A 27,425-nucleotide genomic window follows, 5' to 3' on the forward strand; every position below is an offset into this window, starting at 1 on the left:
GGCTGTTGTGCTGCCAGGTACCCCCTTTGGGACGGAAAGCTTATTCCTCAGATGATCAGAGAATATCTGTGACAGCCAATCTCCAAGAGGGCCACCAACAATCCCGGCTTCCCTGTACAAACAGGCCACTGCTCACTTCAAAAGACAGAGGCAATTCCCACTGCCCTGAATTGGCACCGGCCTCAGGATCTCCTGTATCTGAGTGAGGTTCTAGGACTTGTGAGGACTGGCAGCTTCTACTGCCTCCTCCTCAGAAGCTAGCTGCCACACAGTAAGGAAGTCCAGGCCATACTGCTGGAGACACCATGTGGAGGCCATGTCAGGAAAACGAATGTGCAGATAATGTGAGTAAAGCCTTTATGGACCTTCCAGGTCAGCACAGCTGCCTGCTGAATACAGCTGTATGAGAGGTCACACAGGAGACCCACAGAATGGTCAGCCAGGCAATTCCAATTGCCCTGACTGCTGACCCACAGAATCAGGAGAAATAACTCACTGCTTAGATCATTAAGCTTTTGGGTAGTTCCTTATCAAACAATAGATAACAAACAATACTGAACCAACAAGTTGTGCATTTCAAAAGCTGAAATAGTTCAACAAGCCCTAATCAATATCTTTTAATGCTAAGAAAATACAAACAAGACCAGTAATAACACCCCATCCCCCCAAATATTTGCAAATTCTACATCTAATAAGAAACTTAGATCCAAAATACATAAAAACTCTAACAATCAATTAAAAAAAAAAACCAGAAGTCAATTTTAAAACGGGCAAAGGATGGGGCACCTGGGTGGCTCAAACAGTTAAGCATCTGACTTTGACTCAGGTCATGATCTCACGGTTTGTGAATTCGAGCCCCACGTTGGGCTCTGTGCTGACAGCTTAGAGCCTGGAGCCTGCTTCGGATTCTGTGTCTCCTCCTCTCTCTGCCCCTCCTGTGCTCATGCTCTCTCTCTCTCTCTCTCAATAATAAATAAATGTTAAAAAAAATTTTTTTTTAATTAAAAAAATAAAATCAGCAAAGGATCTGTATAAACAATTTTCCTAAGAGTATATACAAACGGCCAACAAGCACATGAAAAGATGCTCAATATCATTAGTCACCAGGAAATGCAAATCAAAACCACAATTTTTGTGAGATACTGCTTCACACTCATTATGACAGCTATAATAATAATAAAAAAAAAGACAAACAATAACAAGTGTTGATAAGGAGTGGAGATATTGGAATCTCATACCCTGTTGATGGGAACGCAAAATGACACAACTGCTTTCAAAAAGTCTGGCGGGGCGCCTTGCTGGCTCAGTAGGTGGAGCATGAAATTCCTGATCTCAGGGTTGTGGGTTTGAGCCCCACATTGGGTACAGAGATTACTTAAAAATAAATTTAAAAATTTATTTTAATATTTATTTATTTTTGAGAGACAGAGACAGAGAATGTGTGGGGAAGGGGCAGAGAGAGAGGGAGACCAGAATCCAAAGCAGGCTCCAGGCTTTGAACTGTCAGCACAGAGCCTGACATGGGGCCCAAACCCACGAACCATGAGATCATGACCTGAGCCGAAGTCAGACACCTAACAAACTGACTGAGACAACCAGGTGCCCCCAAAATAAAACCTTTATTTAAAAAAACAAAAAACAAAACCCACAGCCTGGCAGTATTACCATATGATTCAGCAATTCTACTCCTCAGTATCTACCCAAGAGAAATGAAAATGGTATGTCAACAGGAAAGCTTCTACACAAATGTGTGTGTTTTTTTCTAAAGATTTTATTTATTTTTTATTTATTTAAAAACACTTTTCTAAATGTTTAGTTATTGAGAGAGAGAGAGAGAGAGAGAGAGAGAGAGAGAGAGATCGCACACGCGCATGCACGGGCAAACAGGCAGAGAGAGAGGGAGACACAGAATCTGAAGCAGGCTCCAGGCTCTGAGCTGTCAGCACAGAGCCTGATGTGAGGCTCGAACTCACGAAAGGTGCCAAAGTCAGATGCTTAACCAACTGAGCCACCCAGGTGTCCCAAGAAAATGTTTATTACGTATATCCAGAGTGCAGACCCCTTCACATCTCAGTGCTCAGCGCTCTTTCTTACACTTACATGTGGTCACAAACACATCATACAGGTGGTTTCTCTTCTGGAAATTGCTTTCTCCAGCCGATAATCTTGATCTTTCCATTTCGAAAAATGTTCACCTCATCTAAACACACAGACCATGTCCAAATTTCCTGAACTGACCTCTATATGTCTTAAAAGTTGGTTTAAAAAAAAAAAAATTAAAAAAAATTAAAAAAAAAAAAGTTGTTTTATCCAAACCAGTATCCCACTGAGGGCCACAAATAGCATCTGCTTTTTTTTTTTTTTTTAATTTTTTTAACGTTTATTCATTTTTGAGAGACAATGAGAGACAGAGCATGAGCGGGGAAGCGGCAGAGAGAGGGAGACACAGAATCTGAAATAGGCCCCAGGCTCTGAGCCGTCAGCACAGAGCCTGACATGGGGCTCGAACTCACAAATTGCGAGATCCTGACCTGAGCCAAAGTTGGACGCTCAACCGACTGAGCCACCCAGGCCCCCCTAACAGCATCTGCTTTTAATTCTTGACATGAAACGATGTTCTAGAACTCCCAATACCACACTAAGGAACAAAGTGCTCAACGCAGACCCAGTGCAGCTGAGGGTCTGCACAGTCAGGATTTGAGAGGGAGGCAGGGCAGGTGCAATGGTGCAACAAAAGCCCTGGCTGGGCATCAGCCCCTTCTCGCATAAGCTGGGTAACACTAGACAAGCCGCTGGCTTCCTTGTTCCTGTTCTGCTTCATTTCTACAAAAACAGCTCTGCCCTGGGGAGAACACTCTATTGAAAGGAGGTAGTCACATGAAGCCCATGGCACCTGGCCCAGGACGAGAGCTCATACATTGGAAATCCTCCCCAACTACTCCACCTGTAACATTCCTCGGCCTGGATCCTAGCTCAAGGCCTCAACTTCCACAAGCATCACCTTTAGCACTAAACAAAAGATGACAAGAACTCTTCTGGGCCCACGTGTCAGAGCCCTGTGGAGCTTCAGTGAGCACCATGGGGAGCACTCTTACTCAGAGGAACAGCTGGACCCCATTGAACACCCTACAAGAGCTGGGCTCTGCCCACCATGAATGGATGGTGCTGGCAATGGGGTTGTAGTCACAGGCCAGGCCTACATCCTGCATGTCTCCCCCCACCCTCCCGCCCGTATACCACGGACACGTGGGAAGACTGACAGCATATTGACGGTAAAGGTGACAGTGCCCATGGTCAATCAGTGAGCAGCCACCCCGCCCCCACTCCATAGGCAGATAGCTTCCAGATTCTGCCCTGCACCCTCCCCTTCCTAAGCCTCGCTGCCAGGGAGGGTGACTGCACCCACCAAGGCCTTACCCGGGTCTTGGCCTTCAGGAACACATGGCTCTCCATATCCTTGCTGGATTTACTGTGGGCCACACCAGCTTTTCTCATGGCATCCTCACTGTAACACAGAAGAAGAAGAAGAGATATTGACATGTGCCTATAAGTCTGCTCCTGCAGGGTTCCAGGCCAGCAGGCCCTGCACAGCAACTGCCCCTGGATGGAAGAGGCACTGTCCCATGGCATACCAGCCTAGCTAAGGTCCAGGAGAGGCATCAAGGGAGGGACTCTCAGCACAGCGATAAAAGGCAAGAAGCTGAGCAAGGGAGTAAGAGGGCAGAGCCATGAGAAGGAAAAAACAGTAAAGGCAGACACCACAAAGCAAAGCAGCTACCTCCAGCACAAAGAACCAGAGGATCTAGGCCCTAGGAGTCACTCACAACCCACACAAAATCAAGTGTATTCAGATGGCTGAGTAGACAGCACCCTCGATTTCCTACCCTCTGAGTGGCCTGGGTCCCCACTCAACTCTGGCATTAAGAACCGTGGGGCCCTGGCTCCAGTCTCCTCCTCTGTAAAACAAAGGAGGCACACAAAGTCAACTCTTAGTCCCTCCCAAAGTACGTGGGACGTGCAGGTTCTCTGGGTTGGACAAAGGAAATAAACCCCACAAATGTGGCAAACACTTAAAAACACATTTGCCAAAACATGCCCAATCACAGACAGAATGCTATCATAGGTTTTCACCGGCTAATGCTCTGCTAGGATAGAGCCACCTACACCAGCTAAGCTTGAGCTCCCTGGGAATGGCAGCACACACCCTGCCGAACACACACAAAGCTAAGAAGAACATTTGTGTGTGTCAGAAAGGAAGGGGCATGTTAGGCTTGGGTCCCAGGGACTGGCCCATCTGCTCAGAGCCTGCCCTCTTTCCCAGCGCTGGGCATGCTGATAAACACATGAACGAGCACGTCAGGGAGCTGCTGCCTCACCACAGGAGAATTAAAAAAAGCCTGATCCAGAGCACCTGAGTGGCTCAGTCGGTTAAGCATCCGACTTCAGCCCAGGTCATAATCTCAAGGTTCATGAGTTTGAGCCCCGCATCAGGCTCTGCGCGGATAGCTCAGAGCCTGGAGCCTGCTTCAGATTCTGTGTCTCCCTCTCTCTTCCCCTCCCCCACTCACCCTCGTGCACTTTCCCTCTCTCTCTCAAAAATAAATGAAACATTAAAAAAATAATAAAAATAAAAATAAACACGCCCGGTCCAGTGGTGCTAGAAAGCCTACTGACTGCTCCACACAAACAAGCAAACCCCAGGGTACTGGAAGAGTATGCAAATGGGGCTGCAGGATCATGTTTGTGATCCTTAAATTCAGAAAGGAGGCTAGATTCTAAGACTTGGACAAATCTGTATTAATGTGTAAAAGAAGCATAAAATGACACTGACCCATTACACTGTTGGGTAACTCATTAAACACATGGGTTCAGAGTCCCTACCCCCATCTGCTTCCCCAACTTCCACCGAGGCAAAGAAGCAACAACATGTTCCTGTTAACAAGGCAGTCAGGATGGAGCAGACACACGCACGAGGGGCAATGTGATCAGGGCCACAAGAATGGAGTAAAAGGAACAATGCAGAAGGACAACACGAGATCAACCTCGTGGGGAAGTGAGGGTGGCAGGCTCAGAGGACTGAGCCAGCATGAGGCAGGCATCCATATGTGGAGATCAAGAGTCGTCACCCAGGGGCGCCTGGGTGGCTTCGTCGGTTAAATGTCTGACTTCGGCTCAGGTCATGATCTCACGGTCCGTGAGTTCAAGCCCCGCGTCGGGCTCTGTGCTGACAGCTCAGAGCCTGGAGCCTGTTTCAGATTCTGTGTTTCCCTCTCTCTCTGCCCCTCCCCTGTTCATGCTCTGTCTCTCTCTGTCTCAAAAATAAATAAACGTTAAAAAAAATTTAAAAAAAAAAAAAAAGAGTCGTCACCCAGTTAGGCTCTAAGTCACTGAGCATTTCTGACAAGAGAACTGACTGAGCAAACCCGCTTTCAGAAGGACAACTCACCTGTGCCCCCAAGCCCCCAAGGCCATACCTGTTCCCTTCCCCACCTTCCAATAGCAGTGTGAGGCAAACCTTGCCATGGAGACTTGCCAGGGCTGAGGGCCACAGAGCCGCAGGAGGTGAGGGGAGAGAAGTAGACACAGCAAGAGGGTACTTGCTGGTCAGTGGAACATGCTGAAGGCTGGCTGAGAAGAAGTGGAGAGGCCATGGATAGAAGGTGGAGCCAGAAACCAAGGTGTGAAGCACAAAAAGGCAGAGGAAGGGCTGAGGGCTCTGAGAGGGGGACTCGATTACGCAGATGGGCTCTGTGCCCAAGACAAGCAATCTCCAAGGGCTTAGGCAGGCTCCTGGCTGGCTGAAAGCAATTCTCCCAAGCTGCTGGCTGGCCACTTTTAATGGAGTCAGCAGACTCACAGGCCCCACAAAAAACTCCGTGCACTCTGACCGCAGCAAAGACACCTGGCACCATCCACAGAGACAAGACACAGACAACAGCTTAATAGCTTTGAAGCGGGGGGGGGGGGGGGGGACCTTGCCAGGTCCGAAGGCACCAGATCCCAGATGTGCGGAGGGAGGAGCCCTGCCCCATCCTGGTCAGGGCGACACCACTGAGGACACGGACAGTGTGGTCATTGGCTGTGACTCAAAGAACCTGAGGAGCATCATCAAGACAGGAGGCCAGAAACAGGCCTCTCTTGACAAGCTAGAACACACACCTTAACAAGAGCAAACAGAACTAGAATAAACGTCCACCAAAGGGGCTGAGCAGCTATGGAGCCAAGGAGGAAGGCCACTCTTCAGCCGGGAGCCAGGGCTCTGCGAGGCAGCACTGGGCCCATGTCACGTACGTGTCCTTTCCACTGCTGCACACAACACCTGTCCAAACAGGCCCTGCATGTTTGTTGGCTAAAGAGTGAAGAGGGCCCTGAGCACTATTTTCAGTTCTGCAAACCATATTTTTTAAAAATGTTTTTGCTCCTGTTTCTAGTCTGCAGATCACGCTCCACAGAATAGAAGATGAGGCAAAAAAGAAACCAGGCAGTTCTGCTCTCTGTTACCACCCCACGCTTTCCCCAAGGAGGCCCTGTCCTTTCCTTTTCAGCCAGCTCAGCATCTTGCCGTCCATTATCTGGTTCTAACTGCACAGGGAACAGTTTCTCACATCAGTGGTTAAGGGTGGTGTCCCTTCCTCCTTCTGTACCAAAGACCAACGTGCTCACTGCATGAGGCTGCTGTGGGTCCCAGCCCCACATTCAGGGCAGCCCCCAAGCAGATGCAGGACCAGCTACTCTCCACAGCCCCCTGTGCTCTGTCCCCACGATGCCTACAGAAGCAGCTGAACCTGGATGGCCACTCCTCAGCCTCTGTCTCCAGAAAACATACCCCTTCCAGCAACTGTCACTCAACAAAGTCAAACTAGCACACAAGAAAATAGATCTAAAGACAGAGTGGTGGTTACAGCCTCAGAGAAAACAACTTAGAAGAACAAACAAGTCTTAGTGAGCTCCACCCACACACGAGCAAGCCTGAGGTCAGTGAGGGGAAGCCAAGGGCCTGCCCAGCTGGGGGAGGTCAGGGAGCAAAACTAGGATCAGCTCACAAGGGTGGACCCGAATCGGTGGTCCTGCCCCAGTTCCGATACCAAGGCAGCCGTTCCTAACCCTGAGGCTGACAGGAAGGTGGCAGCACCATTAACAGAGGGGCCTGTCTGGTGGCCACTGCCTGGGCATGCCCAGGCCTCTGAGATGGATGGAGGACTGACACTGGCTCAGGAGCAAGCAGTCCTCCCTTTCAAGCTGGGCTCCACAGCTCCCCTGGTATAGCTTCCTCCTGTTTGCCATGGCTACACCAGTCGGCCTGGTCAGGGTTCAACTGGTATCTGGTTTAGACCAGAGTTTCCTGGGGGAGGACCTGATCTACCCCACAGGCCCTGTGAACTCCCCTCCCAGGAGGTCAGAGGAGGCCCTTCCTGTCCAGACCCTGCCTGAGCAGAGGACAGTGACACACCAAAAAACAAAAAAACAAAACAAAAAAAACCCTGTAACCTCAGCTCTATGTCCACCAATTGCCCACACTGGAAACCTGGGAACCCCCTCTTCACTTCCTAATTCTGACTTCTGTTCCTTAAAATCCAAGTCCTCACCCCATCTCTCACTGTACCTTTGGTGGTCCTTCTTCATAGGCTTCTGTCTCCCGGTCCCACTCCTACCACCTCTGCCAGCTTCCCAAGCCACATGACTGCCAGTGGGAGTGGGAAGTGACCCAGGCTCTGTCCCCACCTGCCTCAAGGGCCTCGCTCCTTACCAGCAAGGCAGACAGCTGTGGAGCCCACTCCCTCAGCCCCCCAGAGCCCTGCTGCCAAGTATACTGCCCAACCATCCCCCCAGCCCTGCCTGTTGGGCCCTCCAACCATGCTCCTACCGAGGCACCCCCACTCATTGCCTCAGAGAAACCTCATGGTCACCCTGGCCACACCCGAGGCAGCTCCTGTGGGAACTGTCAGCTCCCTGTCGGTCAGCCCTGCTTGTCCTATGAACACCTTGAAAGCAGAGATTGGTATGCAGCAGGCAGTAATCAGTACCACATAACTGCCTATTTTTAACACAAGGAGTGGTAATGCCATGCATTTTGACAGGTCACAATATACAGAATCGAGAATCAGTGTGGCAGATACAGGAGAAATCAATCCTCGAATAAGCACACCCAGGCAGCAGAAGCCAGGGTGACAGGAAAGGTATGTGCCAAGATGGGTGGAAGTGCTGGGCACTGGACCTGCAGGAAACAGACAGAGGAAGAAGGGCCTGGGCTCCAGAATCACCCAGAAATCACACATACTGGGGCTCAAATTCCAGCCTGGCCACTGGCCAGCTCTGGGTCTTGGCAGAGGCACTCCATCTCCCCCCCACACATACACACACATGCTCCTCATAAAGAAGCTCTCTGAAAGGGCTGTGGTTAGAATGAAGGCAGGTGCACAGAAGAGTCAGGGTGTGAGGACAGGTCCAGCCTTGGCACAGCCTGCACAGCTCCTGTCCAGCATCCGGCCTACACTTTTTTCTGTCCCCAAATTGGGAAACTCAATTTGTCAACTGGAGTTGGTTCATATTCTTTGTAACACAAATCAGTGCAGGATAAGGCAAAAAAAACTAGCAAACTGTGTCCTGGGAAGGTATGCATGGATGTAAGCTCCAAGTGTGCTAATGCTCCCAGCCTGCCCCTTGCGACTCCACCCCCCAGCCGGTGACCCTGGATACAGCATCTGGATACAGACGCGGTGTGTCCTTACCTCATGGGGCTGGTCTGAGGATTACAGTAATGATGTCAGGCACTTGGCACACAGGAAGCACTAGGGTGTGTTACAGAAATCAGAAAGCAGTCTGCCTAACTGCGCAGTAAGACTGCATCCCAAAATACCTCCAACGTTCGATGATGCTGGTGTCGCTCCCTTCCTAGCAGATGACAGCAGTCTCCCTCAGGCAGAGCTGCTCTCCTACTGAAGCCGAGCCACCTGGAAGTGTGCCCCAGCGGCTGCACACTTCTCAGGAAGGGGCTTTGAGTGGGTATGCTGATGAGAAACATTAAGCGGCCTTCCCTGCTCTCCGGCTGCCTGACCCTCCCATCATGCTCCATTCCAAAGGGCCCTGGTTCACACCCAAGGGTCTTTCCACCTCTCCTGACGGCACCCTCTTCAATGCCACACGCTTCTCCAGACTCAACCACCTCTGCCATTGCTGAACGTGTGCTCACATTCACAGAAGAGCGAGCCCGTCTGGTCTCCTGCTGCTGTCTAAAGCAGAAAGGTTCTTTCCTCTCTGGGTCACAGACTCACCCTGCTAGCTTCAGATGGACAGGATGCCCATCTATCTGTGTGAGGCTTCTGTTCTGCCCCGAGGAAACCTCTCCTCATTTGAGAACCACACAACCATCAAGCAACTGACCTCTCACAGGGCAGGAATTTTGCCAGCCCCGCCTCTCCCCACCCTACAAGAGAAGCCTCCAGATGAAGTGGCACCTGCATGTGCAAAGAGTCTGTTCAACTACCTAGGACCTTGCAGTTTACAAGGTGACTCTTCACCCTGTTTGTGTAAAAGCCCCAATCTTATGAAGCTCAAGATAACAGGAGAATACTTACATAACACTGGGATGAGGAAGGCTTTCCTAAGCACACCATCAAAAGCAGACACCATATAGGGAAAAAGATCTTGCCAAGTTAAAAAAGAATCCTACCACAATTTTACCAACCATCTACCAAAGAGATAAGGAAAAGGTGCCCCTGATATTCCAGACCCTGGGCACTTCAAGTCCACCGCTGATACCAGAGAAGCAAGGCTCTGGCATCCCTGCTTCCCTATCAGGTGCTCAGGACAGCACCCACCCCACCCTCACCCCATGCCTGTGCAATTGTCGTGTATGTATGGGGGTAAGCTCCCAGCACTTGTGGCACAGCCCAGGAATGCTCTGTTTGGTAAAGCAGAGCTCAGGCCAGCACAACAGAGAGCTGTCCCACCCTCTCTAAATGCCGGCTGGGTCTAAGCATTGCCCATGGCTGAGGCCTATCCCAAACTTTCTGCCCTGCCCCAGAGGAGGAATCCTATGAGCCCACCCCTAGAAGGGCCAGGAAGTGAAGACAGAAGGAAACCAAATCACTACACTGGTCCTGAGCAGGAAACACAGTTTTGACTTAAATTAAGCTAGCTTAAGCCACAGTGCAAATAAATATGTTCCCTGCAATAATTTCATTTAAAAATAAAATTAAATATGAACCTCCAGGCTGGCATAAGGAACTGAACCTGCACGTCTAATTTTGTTCCGTCTTAAAACCCCACTAAAACTACCGATAAAGGGGGATTTTGCTTTTCTTTAACACAAACTCACAAAGCCAGGAAGGACAGGAGTAATGGCTCCAACAACAGGATTTTAGAATCTAGAAAGCTGATGGTCCAGTGGTGATAGACACGGCAAGCTAAGAAAGCAGAGTCCTAAGTAAGTGACAGTGAGGAGGGCTGAGGGCCAACCCAGTGACAGCTCCGGATCTTGGCAAAGCTCAGGACAGGGTGTGCCAGGCACTCAGGAATCAAGGGTAAATGGAAAGATTCCTGTGTGAAAGCCTTCCCCGCATCCCCTCCTCCACTTCACACTGCTGGGTAACCATTCCCACACCAGCAGATACCAGAGATTTATTCTCTGGAGAAGAGTCACTGCACTGGGAGGGGTCAACCCACCCAGGTGAGAGGGCAAGGGGAGGATAATGAAAAAAGTGAACTATGTGGCCACTGAGTGTCTAGATCCACACTAACTGTTGAAGCCCACCTGTCTCCCTTCTGCCCACCTGTGGCTTCCTCCAATGTAGCACCCAGGCCTTCACTCTACAGCCCAGTGTTTAGAAGACCATGTTTTGGAGGAAAGACACAGAGCCTAAAGCTACATGAACCTCTGGGGAAGCTCCCTGTGGACAAGCCCCTTGTGCTAAAAGCATCCGCCTGCCTTCCTGGTACCCCTGTCCTCTTGAGGTGAGCCACCAACCAAGGGATTCCCAAGACACCCTTACGTGGCAGATGAAGACCCCATGAGAAAAAATGCCAAGAAACTATCTTTACTATCCAAAGATAAGACGTTGCATCCATTTAACAAGAACAGGAGTCTACAAAACAGGAAGTCAGGTTACAAAAAGCAAAGCAAAGAGTTCTTAGAATTAAAAGCATGTTGGCAATGAAAAGTCAGAGATAAAACTGAAATCTCCCACAGAACACAGCAAAAGGACAAAGAGATGGATATAGAAGATAAAAGATAAATTACAAGAGGACCAAAGGGCCAACATTCAGACACAGGGGGGCAGAGGGAACACAGGGAGCAGAAGGAACGTGACACGACATGATTTGGAGGAACTTTCCCTGAAGCACCAGACAGGAGTTGTGGCAATGAGACAAGTCGCCTCGAAGCTCACTGGGAGAAGTGCTGGGCCCGCACAAGCAGCAGCACGAGAAACAAGAAAACAGCAGGATGCACTTCTCAATCCTTGAGTTAGTATTTCCAAACCAGAAGCCCATGTGCACCCAAATGGACATGGCCTCCAGAAATTGAGTTCTTTCTCTAGAAGCTAGTGGGATGAGGGAGTGAACCAAAAAGAACACACCACAGGATACAGGAAACAAGAAACCCAACAATGGAGCTGTGCAGCTCAAGAGACTAGCACTGCCTCTGGCCTGTGCCCATGAGAGCTCCAGAGGGAAGTCCAGGGAAAAAGCCAGAGCTGACAGACAGCCTGGCAGCACTGAGCGTGGGGATGACCGTACTGAGCGGTGACTGGAAGATACAGGAAAAGTCAGCCACAGGTACACAGAAAACTGGGCACATTTTTAAGAAGGCAATTTAATTCTGGAGAAAAAAAATAATGGTCATCTGTAGGATATCATTTGTATAGGCATAAAACGTAAGTATTCCTTACGGATTTACCCAGAAGGTAAAATACTGGCAGAACGAGGGAGAAGCACAGTTAATGGCTGTGTAAAGGGAGCTACAGAGAAAGTCAATAGATAATTTATGAAACTCATAAACGTGATGACCTGAGATAGAGGCACATGCACGTTACACGGAATCACAGGCACATGCCAGAAGGAAGAGCAGAGAGTCACAGGGGAGTACTCAGTGAGTGGGGACACACTACGGTTTCTTGTCTTTTACCACTCCTTGACTTTTAAAACTGAATGTGCATATATTACTTTGATAAAATAAGAATTGAAAGTTCAATGACAAAATCCACATAAAGAGTGTGCCACAGACTCTGCCACAAAGAAATACTTAGTGAACACCAGCTGTTAATAAGGGTCTCCTCGGGCCACCTGCTTGGCTCAGTAGGTAGAGCATGTGACTCTTGAGTTCAAGCTCCATGTGGGGCATAGAGATTACTTAAAAAAAAGGGGGGAGGGGTCTCCACCTTTCTTTTTTTTATTATCATTTATTTATTTTGAGAGAGAGCATGAGCGTTCAGGAGGGGCAGAGTGACAGAATCCCTAGCAAACTGTGTGCTGACATTGTAGCAACACAGGGCTCGAACACACGAACTGTGAAATCATGACCTGAGCTGAAAATCAAGAGTTGGACACTTAACCAACTGAGCCACCCAGGCATCCCTCCTTCACCTTTCTAATCCTTCCAGACTCAGACAACATGGAGACATGATGCTCACACTTCATTGCCAATTTTGACCCCAGGAGCATCCTGAAAAGCCTACCACACATTCCACAGCCCCTCAGTCAGAGAAGTCCTGAGCAAAGCAGTCCCCTGCATCCTCCCATCCAGCTGAAAAAGCCCCTTCCTGTCCATCCCACCCCCCAAAGCGCAGGACTGTTCAGTTGGGTCTTCGACCTTTACCAAGTCCTTAGGAAGCTCCAGAGCAGCCTCCCGTGCCTCTCTTGGTCTCCTCTCCTCTCAGTTCCGTGGCAGCGGTTTACTGCCCCAGGTGGTTTCATCTAAGAGGCAGGCAATGACTAGACACCAATTGTTCAATCACCAATAGTAACCAATGCAAGCACCTGGCCTCAACAGGGAGTGGGCCTTCTTGACCTCACAGGTAGCCGTTAGCAGAATACAACTGCTTCCTTTTCTTTGTTGCCATCCTTCTGCATTCCGGTTCTCTGACTTTTTGAAGAAATATAAAGTGTTTTCTAACTAGATAAAAATCCGTATTTCAGAATTTAGCCAGCCACCTACATGTAAGGAAAGAATATTTTAGTCTTGCAGAAAGAAATTTCTTAATCATACAAACACAAGAGACTGAAAGCACTTTCTTCTCACATTCCTCTTGGTTTGTTTGATCAAGCTCTCCAAATTCTGCCCTCAAGATTTCTCAATCCCCAACGAACTGGATCAACAGAAGAACTACTCCTAGAGAGAATATCATTGCCCTGAAAAGAGCATGTTGTTATTTGAGCTAGTTCAGAAGACTTACAAACTTTGTCATTTACTCCAATCTGCTGGTTTGGCCTCAACAGGTCCAGGAGAATCCTCGAGATCCCTGTTCAGGCACTGGCCTCTGGGCTCCAGGCCTGCAACCACGTGCTGAGGATTCTCTCTGCCAAGCCAATAATTTATTAAAATGCTGGGGCGCCTGGGTGGCTCAGTCGGTTAAGCCTCCGACTTCAGCTCAGGTCACGATCTCACGGTCCGTGAGTTCGAGCCCCGCGTCAGGCTCTGGGCTGATGGCTCAGAGCCTGGAGCCTGCTTCCGATTCTGTGTCTCCCTCTCTCTCTGCCCCTCCCCCGTTCTTGCTCTGTCTCTCTCTGTCTCAAAAATAAATAAACGTTAAAAAAAAAATTTTTTTTAATAAATAAATAAATAAAATGCTTATCTCACATGATTTTGTGGTATTTGGAGAGTAAAGCCCTATCGTCTACAGATCTGCACTCAAGGACTAGCAGTTGACATCATATGGTGTCTGGAATGTGATTGAAAATAGTCCAGGAGTGGGTGGAGAGGGATGGGTGAAACTGGCCATATGTTGCTAACTCTCCAAGTACCTGAGAGAACATTCTTCTATCTCTACTTCTGCAAATATTTGGAAAAGGCCATAATGGAACTTTTAACAAGATAGTAAATAAAAAGCTTGTGTCAAGCATGCAGGATGACTGTGCAGAGGAGCTTGGAGAAGGCTTACTCCCAAGACTGCCTCACTGTGAGGCCATCTTGGCTGTCACACAGGGAGTGACCATGCACTCTGAGTCACCCTGGCTGCACAGTCCCCCTCAGCCTAGGGAAGCATGGCCCTCTGGAAGGCAGCAACCAATAAATGTCTTAAGAAATCTGCTCCCACACCACAGGTCAGTCCAGTTCCTCACAACCCAACCACGGGAAGAGTCCCATTGGCCAGAAGCTTTGCTGTGTCCATGCCTCATATAAACCGGGGCCATAGGCACACAGGTCCCAGCCAGAGTCACCCCCAGGAGATGAACACAATCTGAGCTGTGAAAAAGCCAAAACTCAAACTGAACTCAAGAGTTCAAGTATAAATTTTAAAAAATTAAAGTTAAAAAAAAAGAGTTCAAGTATAAAAATATACAGGTATAAATAAACAAACAGGTGTGTGTGTGTGTGTGTGTGTGTTTGTGTGTGTATACACACACATATATATTCACATATTTAAAATACATACATATCTTGGCACAAAAACAGACCCTCAGATCAATGGAACAGAATAGAGAACCAGATAGAAATGGACCCACAAATGTATGGCCAACTAATCTTTGACAAAGCATGAAAGAATATCTGATGGAATAAAGACAGTCTCTTCAGCAAGCGGTGCTGGGAAAACTGGACAGCGACATGCAGAAAAATGAACCTGGACCACTTTCTCACACCATACACAAAAATAAACTCAAAATGGATGAAAGACCTAAGACAGAAAGCCATCAAAATCCTCAAGGAGAAAGCAGGCAAAAACCTCTTTGACCTCGGCTGCAGCAACTTCTTATTCAACATATATCCAGAGGCAAGGGAAACAAAAGCAAAGGAACTATTCGGACCTCGTCAAAATAAAAAGCTTCTGCACAGCAAAGGAAACAATCAGCAAAACTAAAAGGCAACCGACAGAATGGGAGAAGATATTTGCAAACGACGTATCAGGTAGAGTCAGTATCCAAAGTCTATAAAGAACTTACCAAATTCCACACCCAAAAAACAAATAATCCAGTGAAGAAATGGGCAAAAGACATGCATAGACACTTCTCCAAAGAAGACATCCAGATGGCCAACCGACACATGAAAAAAGGCTCAACATCACTCATCGTCAGGGAAATACAAATCAAAACCACAATGAGATACAACCTCACACCTGTCAGAATGGCTCACATTAACAACTCAGGCAACAACAGATGTTGGCGAGGATGCAGAGAAAGATGACCTCTTTTGCATTGTTGGTGGGAATGCAAGCTGGTGCAACCACTCTGGAAAACAGTATGGAGGTTTCTCAAAAAAACTAAAACTAGAACTACCCTACGACCCAGCAATTGCACTACTAGGTATTTATCCAAAGGATACAAGTATGCTGTTTCAAAGAGACACACGCTCCCCAGTGTTTATAGTAGCACTATCTGTTAACAATAGCCCAAGTATGGAAAGAGCCCAAATGTCCATCGATGGATGAATGGATAAAGAAGATGTGGTATCTATATACAATGGAGTATTACTCGGCAATCAAAAAGAATGAAATCTTGCCATTTGCAACTACGTGGATGGAACTGGAGGGTATTATGTTAAGTGAAATGAGTCAGTCAGAGAAAGACAAATATCATATGACTTCACTCACAGGAGGGCTTTAAAATACAAAAAAGATGCGTGCTCGCTTCGGCAGCACATATACTAAAATACAAAAAAGATGAACATAAAGGAAGGGAAACATAAATAATATAAAAACAGGGAGGGGGACAAAACATAAGAGACCCTTAAATATGGAGAACAAACAGGGTTACTGGAGGTGTTGTGGGAGGGGGAATGGGCTAAATGGGTAAGGGGCATTAAGGGATCTACTCCTGAAATCATTGTTGCACTATATGCTAACTTGGATGTAAATTTAAAAAAATTAAAAAATAAATACATTTTAAAAATAAGTAAAATACATATATATCAAAGCATACACCCACAGAAGCAGGACTGAAGAGAAAAAATTAAACTGTCAGCAATAGCCATCTCTGGGTAGAGAGAGTATGGAAAACATCTTCCTGTTTTGAAATCCTCTACAATGTTATCTGAAAGGGAATTAAGTACTGCACCCATCAGTCCTGAACACAATGACCAAAACAGGAGACAGAGGCAGGCCCAAGCTGCTGGGACTGGCTTCCCATGCCCACACCGCCCCACCCCAGTCTCTCCGCACATCTCCTCTGCCCACCACACCCACTGCCAGAGACTTCTGCCTGGCCTCCTCTGCCACTCCCACCCACTTCACAACTGCAGCTAACTGCTCTTCCAAGTTTGTTCCTTGCATCACCCACTGGCCACTGGACTCTCTCCTTGGAAGGGCTGACACCCCACACACTCCACACACCATCACCTTAAATTTTTTCATTTATTTAATGTTTATTTATTTTTGAGAGAGAGACAGACAGAGCACGAGCAGGGAAGAGGCAGAGAGAGAGGGAGACACAGAATCCCAAGCAGGCTCCAGGCTCTAAGCTGTCAGCACAGAGCCTGACACAGGGCTCGAACCCATGAACAGAGAGATTATGACCTGAGCTGAAGTTGGACACTTAATTGACTGAGCCACCCAGGCGTCCCTATACACCATCACCTTGTACCCCACCTGTCAGAAGCAGCACAGAATCAGGGCCCATCTCCCTCAGGGGTGCATATCTGTGTCTTTCTCCTCCCCTTCCTCCTGCACGTACACACAGTTGCCGAATTTCAAAGCTTCCTTACATATAGGATCTCTCCCTCCTAAATCATCCTCTCCATTCCCACTGTCGTGGCACCTAGTGGGTCTCAAATTTGAGTATGCATTCAAAATCAACAAGGATGCTTATTATAAAGGCAGGTTCCTTGACAATGTCAGATGTTGGTAAGGATGTCTGACAAGGGGAACACCCCACGTGGCTGGTGGGAAAAGTAAATGGATACACACCACCTGGGAAAACTGTCTGGCAGACTGCACCCCAACGTCCATCAAGTGTAGAACAGAACAGAAAAGTGATCTGGGGTAGAGTTGCACAATGGATGACACATGGCATAAGTAAGAATGGCTACCTAAAAGGTTGATCACCCATCACAGACATGCTAATTGAAAGAAGCTGCTGAGTGAAAGAAGCCAGACATGGTGTGACTCCAATGACAGGGAAGTTTAGGAACAAACGTGTCCCTGGCCTGGGAAGCCAGAAGAGTGGGGGCACATTGGCTGAAGCACAGGGGGGAGCCTGCTGGGTGCTGGGCCTGTTCCAGATGGCAGGCCTGGGCTGTGGCTAAGGGGGTGTTTTCATGTGTGAACATTCATCTGGTAGTGTCATGCTGAAGATGTGTCCTTTTGTCATTCACTGAAGTAGGTTTGTTATACTTCAATATAGAGAGGCACCATGTGAGACAACCAGAGCTCCTAAGCCCTGACCCCATTCCCCAGGTTGGACTGGATTGGCCTTGAGCCTGAGTTCCTAGTACACAGCACCTGGTGAGGATTTGCTCTGCATTTTCACAGGCCTGAATCCCTCCAGCATGAATCAGAGCAGACCCATGGCTTTTGGAGGGCACAGAGTGTTCCATCAGGGCTTCTCAGAGCAAATCTGGCATTCTTTGTAACAGGTGCTCCATGCCACACACAGTGGCCAGATCACTCAATAAAACATCACCTCTGATGAGGATTGAGAGGGAGTCAGAAAGGGGAGAGGGGGCAGAAAAGGAGGATGAGCCTCTGGAGGTGTGGAGAGGGGGGAGTTCTGGTCCAGGCCCCTTAGTCTGGATGTGCCCACCTGCCTGTCCCTCTCCTGGACTGGATGTGAGTGGGTCAGCTCAAAGGCAGCTGGGTCACTCCTATTCCCTACCCACCCCTACCCCGCCCCCCCCCCCCAGCAGATTCCCAGGTGGGGAACTTAGAGAAGACTGTGGGGCCATGGGCAAAGAGAAAACAGGGTCCAGAAGGAGGAGGGAGCAAGATGGAACTTGGCTGTCATTCACCAAGCATGAGCTCCAAGATGTGTATAAATGAGAAAATGGGTAAACCTGAGGGAAGGGTATACCCAAGCACTCTATACTATCCTTACAATTCTGCAGGTTTGAAACACTCTCAAAATAAAAAGCTCAAAGTAAGGAGAACAGGGACTTCAAGAGGTCAAATGTCTTCTCCAAAGGCTCACTGCTCTAAGTAACAGCTATGCCACCTCAAGATACTTAACTCATTCAATCAGTGATCTTTATTAACCCTCACCATGTTAGCAAGTGATTTGTTATTAAAATGGAAGGGAGCATCTCCATCACAGTATAGGTTTCAAGATTATTATGCCTGGGCTTCTAACGTATCTTCTTTGTTCTCCAGGATTGGATACTCATTTGTTTATCTGTTAAACAGAACCACCTACTAACTGCCTGGACTCTCCATCTTTAAATTTTTTTTTTTTTTTTAACGTTTATTATTGAGAGACAGAGACAGACAGAGCATGAGCATAAGAGGGGCAGAGAAAGGGGGAGACACAGAATCTGAAGCAGGCTCCAGGCTCTGAGCTGTCAGCACAGAGCCCGACGCAGGGCCTGAACCCACAAACCAGGAGATCATGACCTGAGCCAAAGTCAGATGCTTAACCAACTGAGCCACCCAGGCGCCCCTGAACTCTCCATCTTTAAATAAATGTCTTGATTTAAAAAAAAAAAAGGCTCAGAATGCGAAGTCGTTCAATGTTTAGGTAGCACTGATGGAGAGAAAGCCCTGGAAGGCGATCAGAAGAGAAGCCAGCACTGCTTTCCACCATCCTACCTGTGATTATTATGCACCTCTTATCTAAGCCAAGGCATCATGCCAGGAGCTCAATGAGATGCAGAGGTATAAGACCAGATCCTACACTCTAGGAATTCATAATACTGTTGGCAAGGCAAAAAAATAATGATGAGTGTAAAAATAGCAAAAAAGAGTTAATCTGTTTAGTACATGCCAGGGTGCACCCAGTGCGGGCCCTACAAACTCAAGAGGAAGTAAGAATTGCCATGGTCTGAGCCATCAGGGCTCATGAGAAGGGGATGATGCCAAAGCCAAACCTCCAATAGGGAAGAGAAAGAACAGAGAAGTATGAAACCAGAGGGTCTGGCATGGAGGAGGGAGCATCTGGCTGGGCCTCTCATACCAGCATGGTGGGAAAGCCATCTGGAAGGATAGTTTCAGACTGAAAGGAGAATGCTTCTTAAAAGGGGTGGAAAGAATCATCGTAGGAAGGCTGTGGTGGCACTCAGGGCCCAGATGAGGGAGGACATCCACACTGAAGGCAGAACACATGAGACTTTTCACCTTATGGTAGCTATCTGTGACCATGGCTCCATCTTCCTCATGTGCACACAGGGCACTTCATCTGGACCACATGTTCTGCTTGCTAACCTGTTCTCAGTATCATTGGGTTATGAACATCTCTCGTGTCATTTTTTTAAAAGATTTTTAAGTAATCTCTACACCCCAAAGTGTGACTCAAACTTACAACCCCAAGATCAAGAGTCACATGTTCTACCGACTGAGCCAGCCAGGTGCCCCTCCCATATCTTTTTTTTTTTTTTAATAAAGTTTATTCATTGGTGGGGAGAGGGAGGGAGTGACCGGAAGAGGGAGAGAAATAGAGAAAATGAATGAGCAGGAGAGGGACAGAGAGAGAGAGCGGACAGAGGATCCAAAGTGGCCTCTGCACTTACAGCAGAGAGCTCGAGGCAGAGCTCAAATTCAAACTGTGAGATCATGACCTAAGCTGAAGTCGGATACTCAACCAACTGAGCCACCCAGGCGCCCCGTCTCATATCATTTTTTTTAAGCAATTTTAATGTTTATTTATTTTTGAGAGAGAGCGCAAGCGCACAAGTGGAGGAAAGGTGAAGAGAGGGGGACAGAGGATCCGAAGTAGGCTCTGTGCTGACAGCAGAGGCTCGAACCCATAAACCATGAGATCATGACCTGAGCCAAAGTTGACACTTAACTGAGCCACCCAGACACCCTCTCCCATGTCATTTTTTTTAAATTGTTTTCATGTTTATTTATTTTTGAGAGAGAGAGAGAGAGAGAGAGAAACAGAGCATGAGTGGTGAAGGAGCAGAGAGCAGGAGACAGAATCTGAAGCAGGCTCCAGGCTCTGAGGCGTCAGCACAGAGCCCTACACGGGCCTCAAACCCACATGCGGTGAGATCGTGACCTAAGCCCAAGTCGGAGCTTAACTGCCTGAGCCACTCAGGTGCCCTTCCCATGTCATTTTTAACAGCAGCACTGAACCTGCCATCTCCAGATCCCACAACAAATCTAATCTAGCTCCACTGCTGGCTAATCTCCCCTGTCCCACTCCTGACTTGATGTGGACATGAGCATCCTCACTGCCAACAGATTTTGAATACTCTCCTGCCTATAGCCTTGGAGGAAACGCCTAAGGAAGTAGACATTTGAAGCTTACGGGAATAAACGGTATTGCCAAATGGCCTTCCAGAAAAATGGCCTCATTTATGTGCCTCCAGCAGCAGCTTGTGAGGAATGTCGGTTTGTCTGCGTCTTCCTGTTCATGGTTCACTTTCTCCAACTTGGGGCACCTGGCTGGCTCAATGGGCAGAGCATGTGACTCTTGATCTCAGGGTTTGGTTTTGTTTTTTAATTTATTTTTGAGAGAGAGAGCACACAAGCCGGGGAGGGGGTAGAGGAGGAGACAGAGAACCTTAAGCAGGCTCCATGCTCAGCGCAGAGCCCGATGTGGGGCTCTATCCCATCACCCTGGGATCATGATCTGAGCCAAATTCAAGAGTCAACATTCAACCGACTGAGCCTGAAGCTGAATGTGGGTACGTGGGCATGGGGTCTTTATACTACTTGGTTTCTGGATTTAAACATTCCATTTTGAATTCTTAAAAATTCATTAGAATTCCTTTAAAAATGTGCCCTCTAGTATGGAACCAACATTATTGCCCTGAGGAATGCTTTAACGTTTTTTTTTTTTTTTAATTTTATTTTTGGGACAGAGAGAGACAGAGCATGAACGGGGAAGGGGCAGAGAGAGAGGGAGACACAGAATCGGAAACAGGCTCCAGGCTCTGAGCCATCAGCCCAGAGCCCGACATGGGGCTCGAACTCACGGACCGCGAGATCGTGACCTGGCTGAAGTCGGACACTTAACCGACTGCGCCACCCAGGCGCCCCAGGAATGCTTTAAAGGGTACTCCCCTGCCCTGCATGACAGTGGTATGATGATCATGTGACCACCGGGAATGCCAAACATGGAGCCTGGGCTAACCACCTACCTTGTCACAAATGGTAGTAAGAGTTGGAAGACTTCTGGTCAGGAATGGATGTTAAGGGCTGCAGGTGTGGCAGGTGGGTGGGATCTCTTACAAAAGGGAGCTGGTGAGGCTGGGAGGCTGGCTACAGCCTGTGTGGAGGCCAAAGATCATCAGAGGCTTGCTGGCTGGCCCTTCTGCCACTGTTTGGGTCGCACTGACTCACAGGGAGTTGCTAAAACAGATGCCCACTGGCACTTGGCTTGGGTTAATTTCCAGAGCTGCCATCTCCCCTCTACCCCTAAAAAAGGCATGACCTCTTTCAGATTATAAGGCAGTTTGCCTCTCCTGTCCTGCCATGGTTCAGCAAACATTCATTTGTAATATGCAGAGCATAACTATAAGCAGCAGTGACTTCTCCTCTACACCTCAGTTTCTTCCCCTTAAAAACAGGAGTAACAAGTGCATCGAATGACCCTGCAGGCATGAAGTCAATGGGCTAACATAGGTCACCTCCTGCAGCGGGGGTTCATGTCAGCTGCTGTGTTGCTGCTGCTGAGGAAGCCCTGGACCCCTGAGCAGATGAGGGCTCACATCCCTTCAGGTTACTGTCACTCCCGGTCTAGAGGCAGTAGGGCCAAGAGTCAAGACTCTTGAAGTCAATGGCTCCACGATCACTTCCTGATTGCTGTCAGGGGCAGCAAGGCTTAAGGTGGTCAGACAGATGGGCCCCTGGCCTCAGGGAATGAACATTTTAGTGGTGGCTTATACACAGAAGCCTGCAAACCAGCCCAGTTGTTGAGATACGGACCAGGCTATCAAGAAAGCAGAGGAGCTCAGGAACTTCCCCACTGGAAAACAAGGGCCAGAATCGCACCAGGAGGGTACCAGGCTGTTGGGATGCCTGAACATGATAAGCCACAGAAAAAGCTCACCCAAGACTCGCTCACTTCTGCTTGGAGGATAAAACATAACCCACAGGCAGAATCTAGACATGCAAGTTTCAGGGCACTCCCCATCCTTCTTCCCTAAGGCCTCTCCAGGACCTTGGAAGTTGCTATTCAGTTGTTTGTTCTTTGTTCCTTATGTTTTGTTTTGCTTTGTTTTATTACGTTTCTGGCTAAGTGGCACTCAACTTTCTCCTTATGGTACAGGCAGAAAGCTCTCCATCTCCTAGGTCCCAACTTGGAGCTCAAATCTCTTTCAGAGGCTGACTTGTCTGCCCTGAGTCTGCTTCATGCTCCCTAATCTCCTGGCACTTGAGTAGAGAGCCCTGATACACGCTGCCCTTCCCCCACCACCCGTATCTCCTCCCCTCTGCAATCTGTTCAACCCAAGAGACATTTATTTATTTCATGTCTATATGTGCAACATGCTGTACTAAGAAGTGGGAGGCATAAAAAGTCTCAAGAATAAGATGGAAGAAAAATTTAGAAGAACCGGAAGAAGTGATTGACGAAGTCCTTTCATTCATTCACTGCTTACCTACTCCATTCCAGGCACAGTGCTGGCAACTACAAATACATGCTTGTTCTCTGGGATCCTACAGACCAGACCCATGGTCAACACTAATCCAACAATTCCCCCAGGAAGGCCCAAGGCCCACAAAGGCCAGCTTGAGAACTCTAAGGGGGGCTTCTCCTGGAGTGCTGCGGGGACAGTAGATGTTCAATGAAGAAATGATCTGAACTCACCAACAACATCACAACTACCCTCCCCACGAGCTCCTTTAAGTGTCATCAACTCCCATAACCAGCCTTGGGGGTTTCACCTTCACCTTCCAGGGCTCCTACTCCTGCAAGAGCCTAAGGAGGAGGCATCTGCTAGGGCTCAGGTGGAGGTCTTTTTCTTTTCCCTCCACCTTCCCTGTTAAGACAGACTGGACTCCAGTCATTTCATAGATAAAGATGATGATCCAGAAAGGTTAAGTATCCTGCACATGGTCACTTGAGCTAACAAGTAGAGAAAATGGGGTTTCCAGAGCTTCACAATGCACGCTGGCACAGGTAAAGAAGACCACTGTAGAGAGAGCGGTGCACACAGCCTCTAGGAAAACACTTACTCTTGCACATCTCAACAAGTGTTTTATTTGCCAGGTGCCATGTTTCATAGGACTGGGGTCCCACCAGAAACTACAAGGGGCTGAGATCCAACACATCGAAGGAGGTGACCCACTTTGGCCAGGTAGGCAGGGAAGGATCTGGAGTATTTGTTATTTAAGCAGACATTTAAAGGAAAGGAAGAGAAACTGGTCATAAGTGGGGGAGGGGGGGGGAGTCTACCCATTGTCAAATACCCTAAATACTTGGTAATAACTTGTTTAAAAAGAGAGAAAAAAAAACTTAGAGTGTTCAAGAAGCTGAAAAACCAGAGAGAATGGAGCAAGCTGGGGGGTTTGAGAAGAGGTGACTAGGCCAGGCCACCTGGAATCTTATTAATGCTAAGAGAAGTCACAGAAGGTTTTCAGCAGGGCAGCAGAGAGCAAGGGGAGGTGCAGTCCAGAATGGGCCCAAATGAGGTAGAGGCGGTGGAGGGCTAAGAAGAGGCTATACTAGAGAGTCCCTGCAAGGGCTCTCCTAACCAGCGCCAACTCAAAACTGCTTTTTCTCATGATGGACAAGAGACTAGATTATTGGGCCTGTGATCTGAAACACTGTTCTCTTGGTAGATACTCAAGAGCAAGATGGAGAGAGTGAACGAGCTATCAGATGCTTCTCCTTCTGTTGAAACTCCCCAGCTCTTCACTATGCTTTCTTTACTCCCTCACTCATCTATAAACTACTCGGGTTCAAAACATTTCCCAAGATATCCACCTTCAACCAACAGCATGAACACCAGAGGAAGTCAGAATTAAACCCATGAACACAACAAATCAAGGTACCAAGAATCATGATTTTCAAAGTGAACCATAGAGATAAAACAGACAAATCTGCGAACTCAGAACACCACATCATGTTAGGCAGACAACCTCTGAAACTGCTCATCCCAGCAGTGGTAGCAGAAGGGCTCCCAAAGGTGTCCATGGGAATCCATGAACACGCTACGTTATATTTACAAAGATAATTAAAGTTATGCACTTTAAAATAGGAACATCACCCTGGATTATCTGAGCGGCTCCAATCTAATCTGAGTCTTTACTAGAGAATTTTCTTGGCTGAAGTCAGAAAGATGCAGTAGAAGAACCCACACCTAATGGAGGGGGCCAAAATACAAAGTGTGAGACTGAATACAGGCTGCTTCCAGGAACAAAGACTGACCACTGGCTAACAAATAGTAAGGCACAAGAACACCTCAGTCCTACAACTACATAGACTGAATCTGACCAACAACCTGAATGAGCCTGAAAAGCAAATTCTACTGCAGAGCCTCTGGGGGAAAAAATGCACACCTAACCAACATCTTGATTTCAGCTCTGTAAGACCCTAAGCAGAAGACTCAGCTGAGTCCACCTAGATCTCGGATCTACAGAAACTGCCAGGTAATAAATTTGTGTTGTTTTAAGCCACTGTATTTGTGGTATTTTGTTACGGCAACTAGGGAAAAACTAACACACAAGCAGCTATCTGGCAGAAAGGAAAGGAAAGGGAGGGGAGGGGAGGGGAGGGGAAGGGAGGGGAGCAAAGCGGAGGGAAGCGAAGGGAAGCGAGGGAAGCGAAGGGAAGGGAGGAAAGGAAAAGAAAAGAAAGAATCCAACTTCCCTAGAAGCAGAAGGAAGTTGAATTATGAAGTATACAGTCAGTCCTTGACACCCAGAGACTCTTCAGTCGCCCTCCTTAACATCTGACTCTCCCCCCACCCTCCCCAATTTCCTTTGATGACAACTCATCCTTCTGGTTCTTTGGTCTCCCCAAAGAGAAATCACTGCCCTGGGGGCTCTTCTTGCAGGAGCTCTGAAGTGGACCATCCATCAAGATTTCAGCTATAGACAACTCCAGGGCATCCAAAAAACCCCAAAAGCCAAAAAACAGAAAACCCCAATATTATCAGATTCTGCAATATCTGCAGAATTGTCCCCAGACTATTCCATGGCAGTGCCCAGAGCCACTAACTCTACAGTCCCTATGCCTTCCACTGTACTAAGAGGCTTCCCAGCATTCCATCCCACTTCCTTCCTTCCACACTGCTGCATTCCACCCCCTCCAGTTAGTCATCAAGAACTGTCTATGCTTGCTCTCCCCTATCTCTGGAATGGTCTTCCTCTTTCAGTTTCCACCACTGTCTACTGCAGACCTTTATAATCTCCTGCCGACTAGGTCATTCCACAACCATTTTATGGAGCAACGTGACAGGCAGTGATCTAGCAGTAAGAATATAGGGATGAAAAATGAAAGGTCCCCAAACCCCAAGAGTTCAAAACTCATAATGGCCTAATTGGCCTCTCTCTCTCTCTCTCCTCTGTTCTTGATCCATCTCCAGGGACTCAGGGAATCTTCCCAACTTTGGCATTTCACTACCTCAAAGCAGGCCACATGCCAAATACAGGCTCAACTCCTTAGCACAGCACTCCCACCACTAACATGTCAGCACCTGCTCACCCTCATTCCATTACCATCTCCTGAACCTCCTTACTCCTCAAACTCCAGAAACCAGCCTACAGCAATGTCCTCCATGCAGTGAGCATTCACACTTCTCCACTCTTCAGCCTGGAACGATGGCCTTTCACACTCCTACTTGTTTTTTTAGGGCTCAGTTTATTCGTTACCTACTCCACAGACTGCTCTTGGTCTGCTCAAGCAAACTGACAATTCCTCCCAGAAGAAAGAAGGCACTGTAACTACTCCTTTGTGGTAGCGCGTTCCCCGAGGGCAGAAGCTGTCTCAGGTAAATTTGTGGCTATCACCACACCAGTAAGCTCAGTAAAAGACTGCTAAACGAAACAAGTAGTCGGTGGTGAAGCCTAGGGCGCACTGGCAGCATGGAACGGTTCAGCAGCTGAAACTGGGGACAAGGCACTAACCCCAGCTCATCATTCCGTCCTCCCAACCAAAGGTCGCTTCCTGACAACCTCTTCCTGCCACCCCTCGAGAAATCCACACTGGGGCGGGACTGGGGGGGGGGGGGCGGCGGAGGCAGGTTACCCCTAGATTCTCCATCCCCTACCGCCCTCAGCCCCAAGCACCTAGCCTCCGAACCTCATCCTCCTCCAATTTCTTTCTCTCATTCTGATGCGCTTTTCTTTAAAGAGGAATCACAAAACATCCAGATCTGCTAAAGCCGCCACGGGCTGCCCCTTTCCTTTTTCGAATTCAGTGTGATTCAAAGCAGGGGAAAGTCTGCAACCAAAGCACACAAATGACGAATGAGAAAGCTCAGGACGATGACTCATAACCCAGGGCTCGCTGGTTTGCAGAGTTCGGCCCCAGGAAAGCTAACGAACAGTCCGTATCAGCGAAGAACGGAAGGGACAGCCGAAGGCTCGGCCGCGCCCTGTAACTCACGCGAGTCCCTGGCGCCTTCGGCCTCCCGGCACCCCCAAGCCCCCGCGGGTCCGGCCGCCCTAGGTCTCCCACGGGTCCGGCCTGGCCTCGCCCTCCGCGCGCAGGGGGGCTGAGGGGGGAAAGGTCCGGGGATCTCGGCCTCTAGACCGGCCCCTACTCACATTTGACTGACCAACTTCTGCCGGAAGGCGGCGCTCCGCCAGTCGGTCTCTTGCCCCGAAACGTCCATGCCGGTCCCTCCGCTCCCACCGCCCGCGTCCCGCTCTGCCGCCGCTGCCGCCGCCTCTACCGCAGCGCCAGGCCTAAACCCGGAAGCCGTTGGAGGCGCCTCCGCCGCGCCGGAAGCCGAGCGGGGATTGTGGGAAATGGAGTCGCGCGCGAGGGCCTATGGGAAATGGAGTTTCAAGGCCCAGCGGGGTGACTTCTCGGCGCCCGCCCCCTCCCGCGTACCCCAAATCGCTGGCCTCTCTCCCAGCGCGGCCGTCGCGCGGGACATTGAGCCCACATGCTCTGGGCTGACGAGAGCCGGTGTGCGGGAAACATGGCTGCATAGTAGTCCTGATACTGCCCTTAGCAGGCCCACGCTGGCCACCTGCATTTCTTGCGACCCTACTGCGTGCTAGTCTCAC

At 48.6% G+C, this 27,425-nt stretch overlaps 1 protein-coding gene across 5 annotated transcripts in view; it reads right to left on the reverse strand.

Moving 5' to 3' along the window:
* The window catches only part of LOC123588318 (mediator of RNA polymerase II transcription subunit 15), a 69,411-nt gene extending 42,280 nt beyond the window's left edge, over window positions 1-27,131 (reverse strand). For 2 of the 5 annotated variants that reach the window (XM_045459128.1, XM_045459133.1), the window contains exons 1-2: window positions 26,958-27,131; window positions 3,418-3,505 (exon numbers count right to left, since the gene is read on the reverse strand). In XM_045459128.1, the coding sequence (XP_045315084.1) occupies window positions 3,418-3,505; window positions 26,958-27,025 (156 nt within the window). In that variant the 5' untranslated portion in view covers window positions 27,026-27,131. The remainder of the gene's footprint in view (window positions 1-3,417; window positions 3,506-26,957) is intronic. The other 3 variants (XM_045459130.1, XM_045459129.1, XM_045459132.1) reach the window with 2 other exon arrangements.
* Between the last annotated feature and the right edge of the window lie 294 nt (window positions 27,132-27,425).

This window comes from Leopardus geoffroyi, chromosome D3, assembly GCF_018350155.1.
Source record: "Leopardus geoffroyi isolate Oge1 chromosome D3, O.geoffroyi_Oge1_pat1.0, whole genome shotgun sequence".
Lineage (NCBI taxonomy): Eukaryota > Metazoa > Chordata > Mammalia > Carnivora > Felidae > Leopardus > Leopardus geoffroyi.